The sequence below is a fragment of the Camelus dromedarius genome, chromosome 28, assembly GCF_036321535.1.
Source record: "Camelus dromedarius isolate mCamDro1 chromosome 28, mCamDro1.pat, whole genome shotgun sequence".
NCBI lineage: Eukaryota > Metazoa > Chordata > Mammalia > Artiodactyla > Camelidae > Camelus > Camelus dromedarius.
This window is the reverse complement of record NC_087463.1, coordinates 8,820,496-8,835,031: the sequence shown is the minus strand read 5'-3', so window position 1 is coordinate 8,835,031 and position 14,536 is coordinate 8,820,496. Positions and strand designations below refer to the sequence as shown.

At 43.9% G+C, this 14,536-nt stretch overlaps 1 protein-coding gene across 3 annotated transcripts in view; it reads left to right on the top strand.

Annotated features, from left to right (window-relative positions):
- The window catches only part of MYO5B (myosin VB), a 293,346-nt gene extending 281,762 nt beyond the window's left edge, over positions 1–11,584 (top strand). For all 3 annotated transcript variants that reach the window (XM_031441933.2, XM_064480330.1, XM_064480331.1), the window contains 6 exons: positions 714–803; positions 2,821–2,971; positions 4,338–4,623; positions 5,179–5,353; positions 7,204–7,284; positions 10,207–11,584. In XM_031441933.2, the coding sequence (XP_031297793.2) occupies positions 714–803; positions 2,821–2,971; positions 4,338–4,623; positions 5,179–5,353; positions 7,204–7,284; positions 10,207–10,359 (936 nt within the window). In that variant the 3' untranslated portion in view covers positions 10,360–11,584. The remainder of the gene's footprint in view (positions 1–713; positions 804–2,820; positions 2,972–4,337; positions 4,624–5,178; positions 5,354–7,203; positions 7,285–10,206) is intronic.
- Positions 11,585–14,536: the final 2,952 nt, after the last annotated feature.

Genomic DNA, 14,536 nt, shown 5'->3' with positions numbered 1-14,536 from the left:
TGCGTCTCCTGCCCTGACCTCTTTTGTGAGCTCCAGGGGGGTTCATGCCAGTCTAGGTGGTGTCGCTTCCTGGGGTCCTCAGGCTGAATTAGCACACTCAGCCCCCGCTGGTCACTTTCTGTTCAGCTTCCTTGTTTTATTGTCACCGTAGCTCACCCCTCTGCCTGACATTTACGTCATGACCACACTGACCTGACGGAACGTGCTCCACAAAGCCATGGTCCTGGTGCACGAGCTGCAGTGTTGCTATTAAGGTTGTTGATCAACCTTTTTCATTTAGTTACAGTTTGTTGCCATTTTCCAGAGTTCAAATCATTGCACACCTGGCCTCTATAGATAAATGGGATACCAGAATATTTCACTGGCATGCTCTCTGCCACTCCTTCTGTCTGAGCACTGATAGCTGAGAACCTGCCCAGCCAGGTCACAGTAGAGCCCAGGGCTCTGTGTCACTTGCTGTTGTAGCCATAAAGAACTTGTCCTCCGTGTGCATGCCTCTGATCAGGGGACTGGGACGAGGTCGTGTACCATCCCCAGCAGTGGAGAAGCAGTGAGTCTCATCTCTGCTCGTGACTGGCGAGGGCCCGCCTGTCACTGGGTCTGCTTGGGGACTGCTGGGTGAGAGGAGGAAATGTGGACACGAAAGTAACAGGTAAGCATTTAACCAGATGGGAACCGCTGACTCAAAACCAGGAATGTCTTTTCTTGCACAGAAGCATAATGATGACTTTGAGATGACGTCCTTCTGGTTATCCAACACCTGCCGCCTCCTGCATTGCCTGAAGCAGTACAGTGGGGATGAGGTGAGCCCCTGAAGTGCCCCGTGTCCTCAGCGCTTAGGTCCTCATTCCCTTGTGCCCAGCAACACGTGTTCCACCTCGGAGCACCTAGGATCTCAGGTTAGAACGGGGGCAGAGGTGCCAGTCACGGAAGGCATCTCGGTTTTGTCCATACATCATTCTGAGGTGATATGCGTCCCGAGGAGAGGGTGTGAGGTCTTTGGAACACCCTCTCTGACCTCAGGCTCCAGGCACCTGCTAGCTAGAAGCAGGGGAAAGGCGGGCCTCCGTGACCCCGAGGGCCCCGGAAAGCATCTAAATGAAGTAAGTAGATTTGTGGGTAAATGAGTTTACAAAAACCATCCATTGTCTGAGAGCCCCTGTGACCTTAATTTTCTGAAGCAGCTCTAGAAGAGCCCCATTTCTGTGAATGCTGACAGGACGCACCATTGTCTTCTAAGCCAGCCAGCTAGCTTGTCCGTTTTCAGGCAGACGGAGGTGGCCCAAGAAAAGAGGCACAGGGTGATCGAACTATGTCTGTGCAAACCGACCCTGACATCCAGCTTCATGCTTCCCACTAAGTTCGATTCCTTGGCCTGAGGCCCATCACTCCATGTTCCACCGTGGACCTCTAGGGTCCTGCTTTATCTAGAGCTCACTGTTCCCACTGTTGGTTCTTGAAAGAGCTCTTCCCATGCTCTGCATTCAGCCCAATGACCTAGTAACATATGGCCTCTTTCCACCCTAGTCTCTCCAGGGAAAATTCCAGCCCGGCCCAGACACTGCCCACACTCCCAGTTCCCTGCAGGCCTCCTCGGCTTTCCCTTCTCTCACTCTCCACCCTTCCCAAGGCCAGCACGTGGTGTAAATCACTATAGCGCAATGATTTTGAAAGCTTCATTCCATCTTCGGTGCCAGAACAAGTTGTTAACAGACTCTTCTCCCTGGGATGATAAAAGCACACACCGTGCCGGTCGTCTTGCCGCCCTGGGAGTGGGCCTTGACTCCCTCTCTCCCCTTAGAAACAGAACTTCGTTTGACACCCGCTTTTATTATGAAAGGGAATGGGTTAAAAGTTAAAGAAGGGGCTTTTACTGTATTAATGGGAGACGTGGCCTTCCTTTCGAACCAGATATCCTCTATCACGTAACCCCAGTATCACATACAAGCTTTTACTTCGAGCACAGAGCTGCATTTAAGGTTGTCTCATGGAGGGTCATCACGTGGCCCAATGCTGTATGCATCCTACACAGAACGCAACATAGGGCTGGGGAGGACCAAGAGTTCCATTACGTTAGGCTGTTGTTCCACGTGCTTATAGTCCTGGGACAAGACTTGAACTACGGTGTAACCGGATCTTTGTAGACTAACATTTATCTCAGTAATCCCCTCTTCTGCCTGCTTTTGTTTTCATTAAAACTTGCTTTGTGATTTGACCTAGGACGAGAGGCTCTGCTGGGGGTAGGCACCCTTTTGAAAACACTGGCCTTTCAGCTACTCTTTGTTCCCCTTGGCCTGAGAGCTAAGCAGACACAATGCTATAGCTGTGGAGTCGTTTCCGTTCATCCATTAATTCTGATACCCAAGGGATAAATCCATCTAAAATTTCTCATTTTAAAAACATACAATCTGACCGTGGTACTCCTGTAGGGATTGTGTAATGTAACATTTTAGGCGAACCTAGTATATTGGGAAGAGAAGTGGGCAAAGGCTCAGAAAGCATGGTAGATCCCTCTTTCCAGGGACCTGCTGCCTTAGGAAAACTTCAGAGATTTGGACTAAATGGTTTAGGCCTCTTTAATTACGCAGTTTCAACTTTTCTATCATGCTGAGTTTTTACACCGCCTAAAATTGAAGAGCCATCATGGAGACCTCAGAGAACCTGACAGGGTCTTGTAGAACATCATATGAGTAGACAGAGCCTGATAGAGCCCCCCAAATCCCCACAGACAGGGTATTGCCAAAGCGACCGGAGGCCCAGAAGTCCTGCTGGGCCCGGCAGACCACGGAACCTCAGTAAAGCACGCCTCTCCCTCCGCAGGGCTTCATGACCCAGAATACCGCGAAGCAGAATGAACACTGTCTTAAGAACTTTGACCTCACTGAGTACCGACAGGTGCTGAGCGACCTTTCCATTCAGATCTACCAGCAGCTCATTAAAATCGCCGAGGGCCTGTTGCAGCCTATGATAGGTAAGCTGCACAGGAGATAGCCCGCTCTCGTCCTGGGGTCTGAAGTGGAGGTAAGCACTGCCTGCTCGAGGGGGAATGGGTATTTTAGGTGTGGCCAGCAGAAAGCCAGTGCCTTCCTGGTGAAGGCAGCTGAGGCGGCGTGTGCCATCTGCTCAGAAAGAGCTACAAAATTTTCAACACCGTCCCATCAAAGTATGCGATGCTCAGGTAGTGAGAGTCTAGATCACTTTTCCCTTATCTCTTTTTGTAATATATTGTATTTTTCCCCAAAACTAATTTCCATAGGTAATAAATATAAATTTAAAAGGCATAAGTGCACACACAGTGAAAAAATATAATCCTCTTGCCCATATATACTGCTTTCCCTTTTTTCATGAATAAAGTATGTTCATCTAAAAGAACACAGTAGTAAGCACTCATGCAATAAATATTGAACATTCTATCCAAAGCAGTAGTACACTTGGGCAGCTGACATGAAATCAGAACTGAAAAATTAAGAGCAGTTATTCTTTAAGTTAAAAGAAAAATGACACGTGTATGCATCACTCACTGTGCTCCTTAAAGGCAGGGAGGAAATGGTCTCCTGGACCTGTGGGTAAAGCCTTCCCCAGGTTCTTGCAACACAAGTAGGTTGTAAGTGAATTCCAAGTAGGACAGAGTCCTATGTGCCATCCAGAAATACATCCCTTGGGATAAGATTCATTCCGAATCCTCCTTCCTGGCTGAGCCTCGACTCAGAATAAGGTGATGGTTAACAGCATCAATTCTGGAATCAGACAGACCTGAGTTTAAATTCGGCCCTGCCAGTTCCTAGCATGCCTCAGTTGCCTCATTAGTAAATGGGTTGTTAGACAATTAAAAGGAATATTGAAATATTAAGTGCTTGGCATACAGTTGAACTTTGTGCAATAAGTATGACAGACCAGCTAACCTAAGATTTACGTGGTCAGGGGTCACGTAGAAGAGCTGTTTGAACAACTGTAGGATGATCTCAGGATCCAGGCCCAGGTCAGTGGCTGGGCCAAAACCACACCCAAGTTGCTCAATTCTCAGATTTTGGACTCTCAGCACTGAAGCCAATACAGATTTGAATTGCTGCATGCCTTTCCCTATGGCCCATCACCAATAAATTTAAGTGAAAATTTGGTTCACAGATTTGGTCCAAGTCTTCTATATGGAAATCTTATTCCATGTAGAGGTCAACACATGAGGAACTTACGGAATTTGGCATAGAATTTCTAAACATGTTGACATTGTACAATTCTATGGGGGATCAAAGGCAAAGCCCCAGGTACTATGTGACCTGAGTGACCAAAGTCATCTTCTTTGGGAACATGCAGCTTCTCTAATCATGCTTTTCTTGTAGTTTCTGCCATGTTGGAGAATGAGAGCATTCAGGGTCTGTCTGGTGTGAAGCCGACGGGCTACCGGAAGCGCTCCTCCAGCATGGTGGATGGAGAGAACTCGTACTCCCTGGATGCCGTCATACGCCAGATGAATTCCTTTCACACAGTCATGTGCGACCAGGGCCTGGACCCCGAGATCATCCTGCAGGTGTTCAAGCAGCTCTTCTACATGATCAACGCGATGACTCTCAACAACCTGCTCCTGCGGAAGGACATCTGCTCTTGGAGCACAGGCATGCAGCTCAGGTAGGAGAGGCGCCTCGCCCTGGCCCCGAGGATGGAGGGGCCGTACACGCCAGCTCCAGCCGGCACGAGCTGCCTGTCTCCGAAAACAAAGTCTAAATCCAGCTGATGGTCCTTGTCATCACCAGTGTGTGACTCAAGCCCGTCACCTTTTTGTTGGTGAAATTTATCACACACTGAGATGGTGATGTGGTAAACAAATTAATTCAAAGCTTAAACACATTTACATGCCCTAAGATAAAGATTGGAAAGACAAATGAGTTAAGAGGCATGAAGGCTCACATAAAAGTACAAATATGTTTGTGAATGTTAAGTGTAAGTTGTTTTAAATTCAGTGTAGTTAATATAGACCTTTGAAGTACTTCACCTTGGTATGATTTGAAGCCCCCATTCATTCCACGGAAAGTTACTGAGTGCCAGGCACTTTTCACGCTTTTGCCCAGGTGAGATAATTAAGATGAGGAGGATGGTAACACTTCAGAAGAAACCCAAGAGGTGCGCTCATCCCAGCGAGGTAAGGGGACCAGGTTAACACAGCTCGCTCTTACTCTGCCTAAGGTACAACATAAGTCAGCTGGAGGAGTGGCTTCGGGGAAGAAACCTGCACCAGAGCGGAGCTGTTGAAACCATGGAACCTCTGATCCAAGCAGCTCAGCTCCTGCAGCTAAAGAAGAAAAGCCCCGAGGACGCCGAGGCCATCTGCTCCCTGTGCTCCTCCCTCAGCACCCAGCAGGTACGGGCACTGTCAGCCAAGAGACTCAGAGCAAACCCAGCTTCCTGTTCAAGCCCCTTCTCGCCGGTGGTGGTTTTTTAGTGTTGCACTCCCGGCCTTTTACAGCCCCAGGGACACAGTTCTGAAGTTTCAGCTGATGCAATGTTCCTAGATGAGCCCAGGACCACTTTGGTGTGTGAAACAAGATGCTGCCATTTTCCAGTAACTCTCTGGTCTCTCTCGTTCACTTAGAAAGATAAGGCAGTCAACCCACAAAACATCAAGCTTAGCTACCAACTTTTTTAAGCCCCTATGATGAAGTCTGGAATATCGCTCACCTAGAAATTAACTTTTCTTTCAGAAACTGGCAGCATCCGGCTTTTGGCATTTTCTTTACAACCATGATTCCATTATAGTTACGTTTTACATTATTTTATATAAAGTCAGTGAGAACCTAGAAGCATTTAAATGCTCCTTTCCTCCCCCACCCCACTGTATTTATATTAGGACTCAGTTGTAGAGATATTCAGTCTATAAAAAAAGATAAACCCCATCCACACCCAGGCAACCTCACCCTCCATCACAAATGTGCCTCTTCAGAAATGGGCCCACCACCAGGAAATCACTTACCAGATTAAATCATGCACTTTCTCCCTGCTCGGCACCTAAAGAACAAAATCCCAAATCAGTAAAGTAAACATACGTTTTCCTACCTCCCCGCTAACTACTAAACAAACTCTTAAGAAAACCACTTCCGTCTATAAGTGCACTGAAAGTTTTCAGACCTTTTCCCCTTTTAAACTTATCTTGCTTTCATAACTTTGCTTCTAGCCTGCAACTGGCATTGCTCTGCATTTGGGCAGGCTACTTCCACCAGACAGTTGGTAGGCAGACAAAGGATTATCTTCTGTTCAGATAGGAAAAACCCTTCGTAAGTGATTGGGGTGGTGGGGGGAGGCACAAAGGTGTTGTTAAGACCTCTGTTATATAAGGTAAGATACCCAGTACGTTTTTAATGAACCCTTTAAATTACTTACAGATAAGAGGCTGAGGCTTTCAGGCACCAGTTTCGTAAAATCCTCATTACTTTATAAGCCATGGAGCAGAGGGGTAGAGATGGGTGGATATGTAGGAGACAGGAAGGAGGTAAGATGTGGAGCTGGCTGGCACTCTCTAGAGTCATAAAAGCCCCACCCCTGGGCTCTCTGTGTGCCTGGAGCCTACTGACACCTTAACCTCCACTCCCCACTGCAGGACCCTTGGCCTACCTGCATCTCTGCAAGGTAGAAACATCTTCTCTGGATGTGTGTTTACCCTAACAAAGCTAAGCCGCCCCAAGAAATAGCCCAGCTCACAGTGCCCTAGGCGGACAGCCCTCATGTCCTGCTATTATCAAAGTCATAAATCCTATTATTCAGAGTTATCCCTGACAGACCTTATAGCCAGTCAGGTACCTGTGCAAGAACTGATCGTGCAGCCCCCTACTCCTTGTGTTCACAGCCCCCTCTCCCCAATAAAAGACCCTGCATGCCCATCCTCAGGGCTCACATAGGCACCCCTCATCTGTGTGGCCCACAGTTGTCGGTAGCAGCGTATCTATTAAACCTCCCTTTTATTCTTAACTCCTCGTGGTCTTTGGTTGTTGGTAAATTCTTTTACCGCCCGCGACCACTGCATTGTGGCCCACAACAATAGAGAGCTCAGACCTACCGGGCAATGCTTACATATTCGAGTTTACTAAATGTAGACCCCCTAACATCAGTCCAGCTGCATGTAAGTCGAGGGGTCCTGACTAAAAAAGTGTACTCCTGTGCCAAAGTTGTCTAATGTTCATTTAGCTCTGTGCTGAACTTTGGTTTTAATTTCAACAGATTGTCAAAATTTTAAACCTTTATACTCCCCTGAATGAATTTGAAGAACGAGTAACAGTGGCCTTTATCCGAACAATCCAGGTGAGTTTTTAAATGTTAATTTTATAAAGTCCTAGTCCAAAACTGTTAGAGCAGGCAGATAGCTAGATATGAGCAGAGAAAGGGGAGCACTCACCAAATGCAGGAAACCATGTATCATGTAAACAACAGGGGTCCCTGGACAGAGAAAGAAAAGCAGGAATCTCTGGGCTGATAAGCACCACACATTTTGGGGTGACAAGTGGCCTGGAGGCCGACAAAGAAAGGTAGGAAAAGGCAGGAATCTCTTGTGTCCCAGTATAACCTTTGGCTCAATATACCCTCATCACAATAAGATTAGCCTTGCAGATTAGAAGTCCCCATCGTGCACCAACGCCGTGACACTTTTGATCCAGACTAAATAAGGACAAAAATCCCTCCCCACTTCAAGAAGGCAGAGTTGGGATGAAAATCAGGGAATGTGACTCCAAACCTTTTCCTTCCTAGTGACTATTCCACCCATTAATTTTTACTCTCTATGTAACCAGCTTGCCAAAGAAACTCAGGGCAGCGGCTCCCCTGGGCCCGCCCGCTCTCCCCTTGAGAGTGTACTATCCATCCCTTAGCAAATCCTCACTTTACTTTCTTAACCTTCCTGTCTTGTCTCTGAATTCTTTCTGCGGCGAGACAAGAACCCACTCTTCAACAGAACGAATAAAGAGAATTGAAAGTTTAGATTTTAACCTTGCTTCTCTTAAATATTGACCACATTATATTCTAGAAGACCTTACGTTCTTAGGTGTTCTCCTTGGGTAAATATGAACTAAACCACCCGTGAGTAACTTACGTATACACGGAAGACTGAACTTTAATCATCTCTGCCTCAGATTTTAGGCATGGTCTAAGTATTGTTTCATTTGCCACTAGCATGTTACTACTAAACTATGGCACAAAATGGAATTAGCAAAGTAAGCAGAGTATCAACGCTGCCCACAGAGGGATCTAAGAAATAATCTTTCAGGAAAACAACTTGAACTCATAAATCTTGATTCTAAGACTTATCTGCCCTTAGGAGTAGACTTGAAAGAAAACATTAGGGAAATGACCGTTTAAATCTATCTTAAGAGTATGGGGATTTCTACTTAAGGATGAGTTTCCTAGGATGTGCGCCTAACCTTTATGTGTGACTGCAGCTGACAGCAGCTAAGTGATGAGTCACGTCAAGATTACTCAAAAAACAGTGAACATTTCTCCTACTAGTATATGTGGGTAGCACCTTGAGGAGACAATACTTTCTCAAACTTATAAAACAACTTCTTTAGCCAGTGAAGTTATTGCCAGTATGAAATAGGGATAAAAAGAAGTAAGTTAAAGGCAGCAGGAGACGGGGGAAAGAGTAAATTAACTTTAGCGTCATGTGTAAGTAGAGAATAGAGGCCGACGGTCAAGGGAGGGCTGCCAGTCAGGTGGAAGTTTGTTCTCTTAAGTCGCTATGTAAATAGTTGCCAGCGTGTGTCAAATTCAAGTTTTACTTCCTAGAACTTTCTGAAATTTTTTTCTGACTATTATTGATCCGTGATTTGTTGAATCTACAGATGTGGAACCTGTGGATACAGAGGGCTGACTGTAATTCTCCTTCATTCTTGAAAGTTTTGCCAGATAGAGAATTTTTGGTTGACTGAAAGAAGAAATTTCAGAATTTCAAATATATCACTGCCTTCTGGCAAGAAATTCGCTCTTAATCTTATCGAGGGGACCTTGCCATTTGATGAGTCACTTCTCTCTTGCTGCTTTTGAGATTTCTTCTTTGTGGCTGGGGTTTGATCATTTAGTGTGGATCTTGTTGAGTTTATTCTGCTTGGAGTTTGTTGAGCTTCTTGGAGATATATACGTCTCTCATCAGATTTGGGAATCTAGCCACTATTTCTTCAAATATTTTGCTGTCTCATTCTCTTTCTAGGACGATGTCTATGTTGGGACACTTTATGGTGTCCCACAGGTCTTTCAGACTCTGTGCACTTTTATTTCATTCTTTTTTCTATCTGTTCCTCAAACTGGAGAATTTTAGTTGCTTTATCTTCAAGTCCATGGGTCATTTCGTCTGCCTGCTCAAGTCTGCTGTTGGACCCCTTTAATAAACTGCAATTTTTCATTTTAGTTATTACATTTTCCTAAATTATCTAGTTCCAAGTAGAGGGGGAGGGGCTCTGTCCCTTTAAATCTTCTAATTGATGCCACTGGAGGAAGTCACTGCATCCCAAGAGAGCCAAAAATCAAGCGAGGCATCTGTGCCAATCCTTCAGGGAGCCACCAGACCAAAGTGTACAACCCCAAGTTTTTGGAGGCCAAGGCCTCACTGCCTGCCCTGATAACAGCCAGCTGCTCTAGGACTATAGCTGCCGTGGGGCTGGAAGCTGGTTCATGCACAATGCTCTCTTGGCAAAGATCAGCGCTCTCCTGGTTGTTTTCAGTGTCCAGTGAGCTTCCAGAGTTCCCAAACAGGGGGTGCCAGTTGCTTTTTCCAGCTCAGTGTTTGCGCCAGTGGAGGCACTGACTCCTAGAGGTTCCTGCTCTGTCATTTTGTGTGATATCACTCTCCCCTTTTCTTTTTACAGATGGGGAAACTGAGGCATTGTAAAGTTCGAGAAATTAGAGCTCGGCTTATCTGCCTGCAGAGCCCCTGACCTTAACCCCTTCACCATATTGCCTCTCCATATGATTTCTACCTGAAATGTATTTTCTCCCTTAGATGGAAAAAAATTTTTAAAGTATGCTAGAATTAGGAGGCAAGTTAGTCATCTGACTTCCAGCAAGCCTAAACCAGGGCTTCTCTCCTTGCTAAATACCAGGGAGAGGGAGACCACATTCTCCTGAAATCCTCCCTATCTTAACAGAAATATTTCTGTGATTCACTTTTGTGGATTCACCAGAACTGGCTCTTTTTAGAGATGGTAGGTACTTCACACGGTCTCTTCTTCCCCACAGGCACAACTGCAGGACCGGAACGACCCTCCGCAGCTGCTGTTAGACTTCAAGCACATGTTTCCCGTCCTGTTCCCCTTTAATCCATCTTCCCTGACAATGGACTCAATCCACATCCCAGCCTGTCTCAACCTGGAGTTCCTTAATCAAGTCTAAAAATGCGCATTTCCAGCTTTGGCTCGATTGCCAGTGGGAGTAAGAAGGAAGAGCATATATTACAGTAAAGCAAATTTAAGGATCTGTTAAATCTATAAAAGTAGATCAAATCAGAGGTCGAGAGCCTGTGCAGAGTGAACTATACAGAATAAGACATCTGTCATTATATTTTGTACCTACTGCTCAGAATAAAAACACTTGAAATATGGAAGATTTTTTTTAAAGTATGATTGCTGTCTAAACAAATACACATCCTAATCTACAGCCACCAGGTAGTCCCCACAGCAATACAGAAGGTGGCAGTTTATAAAATCAAAACTGCCTAACTTTGATCTTTGCATATAACTGGAGAATGTCCAAAGTAAAATGATACTAAAAGTCACATAAATTGCCTTCAGAGGACTTTTGAATAAACAACGGTACTAATAATCATGGCACTGTCCTACAGCAAGCGACATTTCCCCTTGTCGACGAACCATAGGTGTGGATGGGTTTACGTGGAGACGTTTTGAGGATAAAAATACAGGCCTGGTCCTTTTGAGAAGTTTCCCAAAGGTATTTTTTAATGCCCAGTGATGCAGAGACAATGATGTAACTGACCTCCAGGCTAAACAGCTTGATGATTGGTGTCTGAAGCAAAATTAGAAGACTCAGCCCTTAATGTGCTCAAACCTATTCGTGTAGTTGTGGATTCATAGAAGAGTTATTTATGCTAAAAATGCTGCTGTCCCAAACTTAACATTTGAGCAAATAGAAAGATATCCTTGACGGTTTCCAGTGCTAGTCCCTGCACTTACCGGATCAACAGAACTTTCACAAAACTATGTACGTGAAATGTTAGAAAAGAATAACTCATTTGACTTACAGATTAAAAACCAGACAAGTCAGTATGAAAGCCTTTAAATCCCTTAATGCCGTTACACCTCCAACAAGAACATCACAAAATGCACCAGTAATTCCAGATAATCCAAATAGTAAAGGCAAACCAGCTTCACCTGAGGATCAGACTCTCTGAAAAGCCAGCTTAAATTACTACTCCAAAGTTTGGGAGGGTTGTTTTTTTTGTTTGTTTGGTGTATGTGCTCTTTTTAAAGAGAGAATTGTTTACGTCAACTTTCCCTTTTCAGGCTATTTTCAACGTTTTTCAAATTTACCAAAAAAAAATTGTAAATATCTCTGCTTTTGAAATAAGGATTAAAAAGTAGTATTCAACTGATGTACAACAGATTTTATGTGTTTGCTGCTTTTATCATTTTTTGTCTCCTCAAAAGCAGGCATTCAATTAGAAAACCCTACATACTGTTTACACTTTTTTTTTTTTTTTTTTTTACTATTTTTTCCATATTTCTGGTAGATAACAGTATGCTGCTCCCATGACAGGAACAGTGTTTGCAAACCACAGAAGAGCCTCTATGTTTTATCAAGATAGGATTTCTCCACAAAGTGCAAGTAGAACCTACACCCCCTCACCTTCTTTAATCAGCCCCTCAACTTAAATGGCTGCTGGAAACACGCACACTGAGCCCTTAACAGCCGTGTGCACGGCGCCCTCACAGCCTGGCTTCCCTGCCATCCTCCCCGCCCACCCAGCGGACACCGCTGCCCACCGCGTCCCAGCCAGTGTCGCGCTCCGGCTAGTGTCCGAGGCGGCGCTGTCCCCTCTGCCTCCGCATGGAGCCCCCGCCTTCTCTGGGCGCTGCACAGAGTTGCGCGCTCCCTCCCGTCCCAGCTACAGCCGCGTAACGTGATATTGTGACCCACACCCTCCAACCCACACGCTCACTTGCTTTGGCCGCCAGTCTAAACCAATGGCGTCCGTGGCTACCTCTTCTTAAAGCTGTTTATTATGTATAATTTGCTTTTTACTGCACTTTAGTTTAAAATTATTCTCATGTAAGGCCTGTCCTTAATCTTCAAGAGAACCAAAAATGCCTTGTTAGAGTGCTGACTCCATCAATGCACTGGCTTCCTGTCCTTCCCTGCTCTATACCCTCATCCTCTCCCTCCCTCAGGGTCACTGCCTCCCTGCTGTCACTGCTTCATCACTGGGCACCAAGGGCTTACAGAATAAAAGCTTGGTGATGAGAATAAACGGGGTGGGGGGACCTTATGAATAATCCTCTACTTGGCCTGGGAAATGGCGGGTGTAGGTCTCCTCTTCCGACGGTAAAGGTCTTTCACTGGAGCTGCGCTTTATACTTAAACAGTCCTTTATTGACACTAACAATAAAGGAATATAGTAATTGGTTACTTAATGTTGAGATCTGCCCCGTTTAAACACTTGGAAACTGAAAAAAAAAAAAAGCTGTAATAATCTTTTGTTAGCATTTTTCTTTGCATTTTTTAAAGTCAGTTCAACTGAAAACATTTTCCAGGTTCATGAAATCAATGACTTTTGATTTAAACAACTTTAACATAAAGGTTTGAATTCTATACCAAATATCTGCATTTTTTGGTATTTAAAATTTAGTTGACTTTTTTCTCACCGTGTGCCTTTAGCAGTTACCAAGGTAACTGACTTAATCAGTTCTCTGAAGTAAGTGTTGCTGTGTGAAGAATTTTCCTGTTCCACATATCATGGTGGAGTTTTGATTTGTCTTTTGAAACATTAGAATTGTAAACATTAATCTATAAATATTTGATTCTCAAGTAAACAACTTGTGTGTTAAGTATTACATGGGACCTTCGTGTTTACCTAGTGTCTTGTGTGTTAGGTACATATTAGTAATTGTTACTGAAGCTGACAAGCACATCACCCACATGCATTCTTCCTGTGCCATCACAGGGGCAGTTAGATGTATGGTACCCGGCCAGCAGATCAGACCCAAAGGAAAATAGACTTTCTCCCCCTTTTTATGAGGCATGTTAATAGAATTTTCTTTCCTTGATTTCCCTATACTAAATGTTAAGGCTTTTGTTTGGAAAAAAAAAAAAAAAAGAAAGACAAAACCAGGAACTTGGAAAACTTAGAAAAAAATTAACACTGCTACCTACCATCAATTCATCAAATATTTACTTAGAGTCTGTCTTAGTGCATTAAGGTTATAGTAACAGATTAATTAGAATCCCTTTCTTTCACATATAGTAAACTTAATTGTTTTCATACATTTGACCTAATTCTAAGGCAGCAGGGGAATCCAAAGTCGGAGCACTTGTATAAGGCCTATATGACTCAACAGTCACTAAAATATGACAGCATGGGGCAGGCCCCTGTAGTTTTTCATCATAGAATATTTCTCTGCAGTCAGTTTCTCTAATTTGCTGCATGAGCCATAATCTACTTTTTGTACACACTGGTGCCATGGTTAGAAAATTAGGGGGTGTAGAAAATTAGAGGTTGATGCCAATGACAATAAAACATAGGACTTCTTTCCTTATTATAAAGGTCATTAGATATTGAAACTGTTTTTCAAAAAAATTCTAATTCTCACAAAGGGGATCAATCAAAAATGAATTTAAGATACTTTCTAAAGTGACACTGGATCAGAATAATCCAGACTTGAATATAACATTTGCCACCAATGACGTTTAGATGAAGGACTGCTTCACGGAAGGGGTTCACATCGTATTCAGGGGTTAATCTAACAATGTAGGAGAAATACTACTGATAAAAATATTTTTTCCATTTTGAACAAATCTGTAAACTACATCTTTGTTTATAAAAATTGCTTGTATTAGTCATTGTAATATTCAGCTGTGGATAAAAATTTGTGGAAATAAATACTTTTGAATAAAGTGGTGTGAAAAATTTAAATGAAATTTAAAACTCTAAACACATTGGCTGAAAAGGTTTTTTTTTTAATGCTTTCCTAAGATACTTTATCCAGGGGCCCGTACTCAAACATACATTGTGATCATTTAAAGCCAGGGGTTGGCTAACTAGAGCCTGCACGCTGGGGGTAGAGGGAAACTTGCCCTGTAAAACAAGACTGACTGAGCTACACAAGTCAAACAAGACAGTTTCTGGTGTAGTGGACCAGTGGAATAGAACAGAGCCCAGAGGTAGACTCATGAGTAACTTTGAATATGGTAAAGATGGCAATGAAAAAATCAGTGAGGAGAATATTTACAAGATGTGTATGGAGGAAATTATAAGTGAAAAACATTAACAGTGACATTGAAAAATGGGAGAAATTTGTTTCATGGATAAGACAGCATAGCACAAAACTGTCAACTG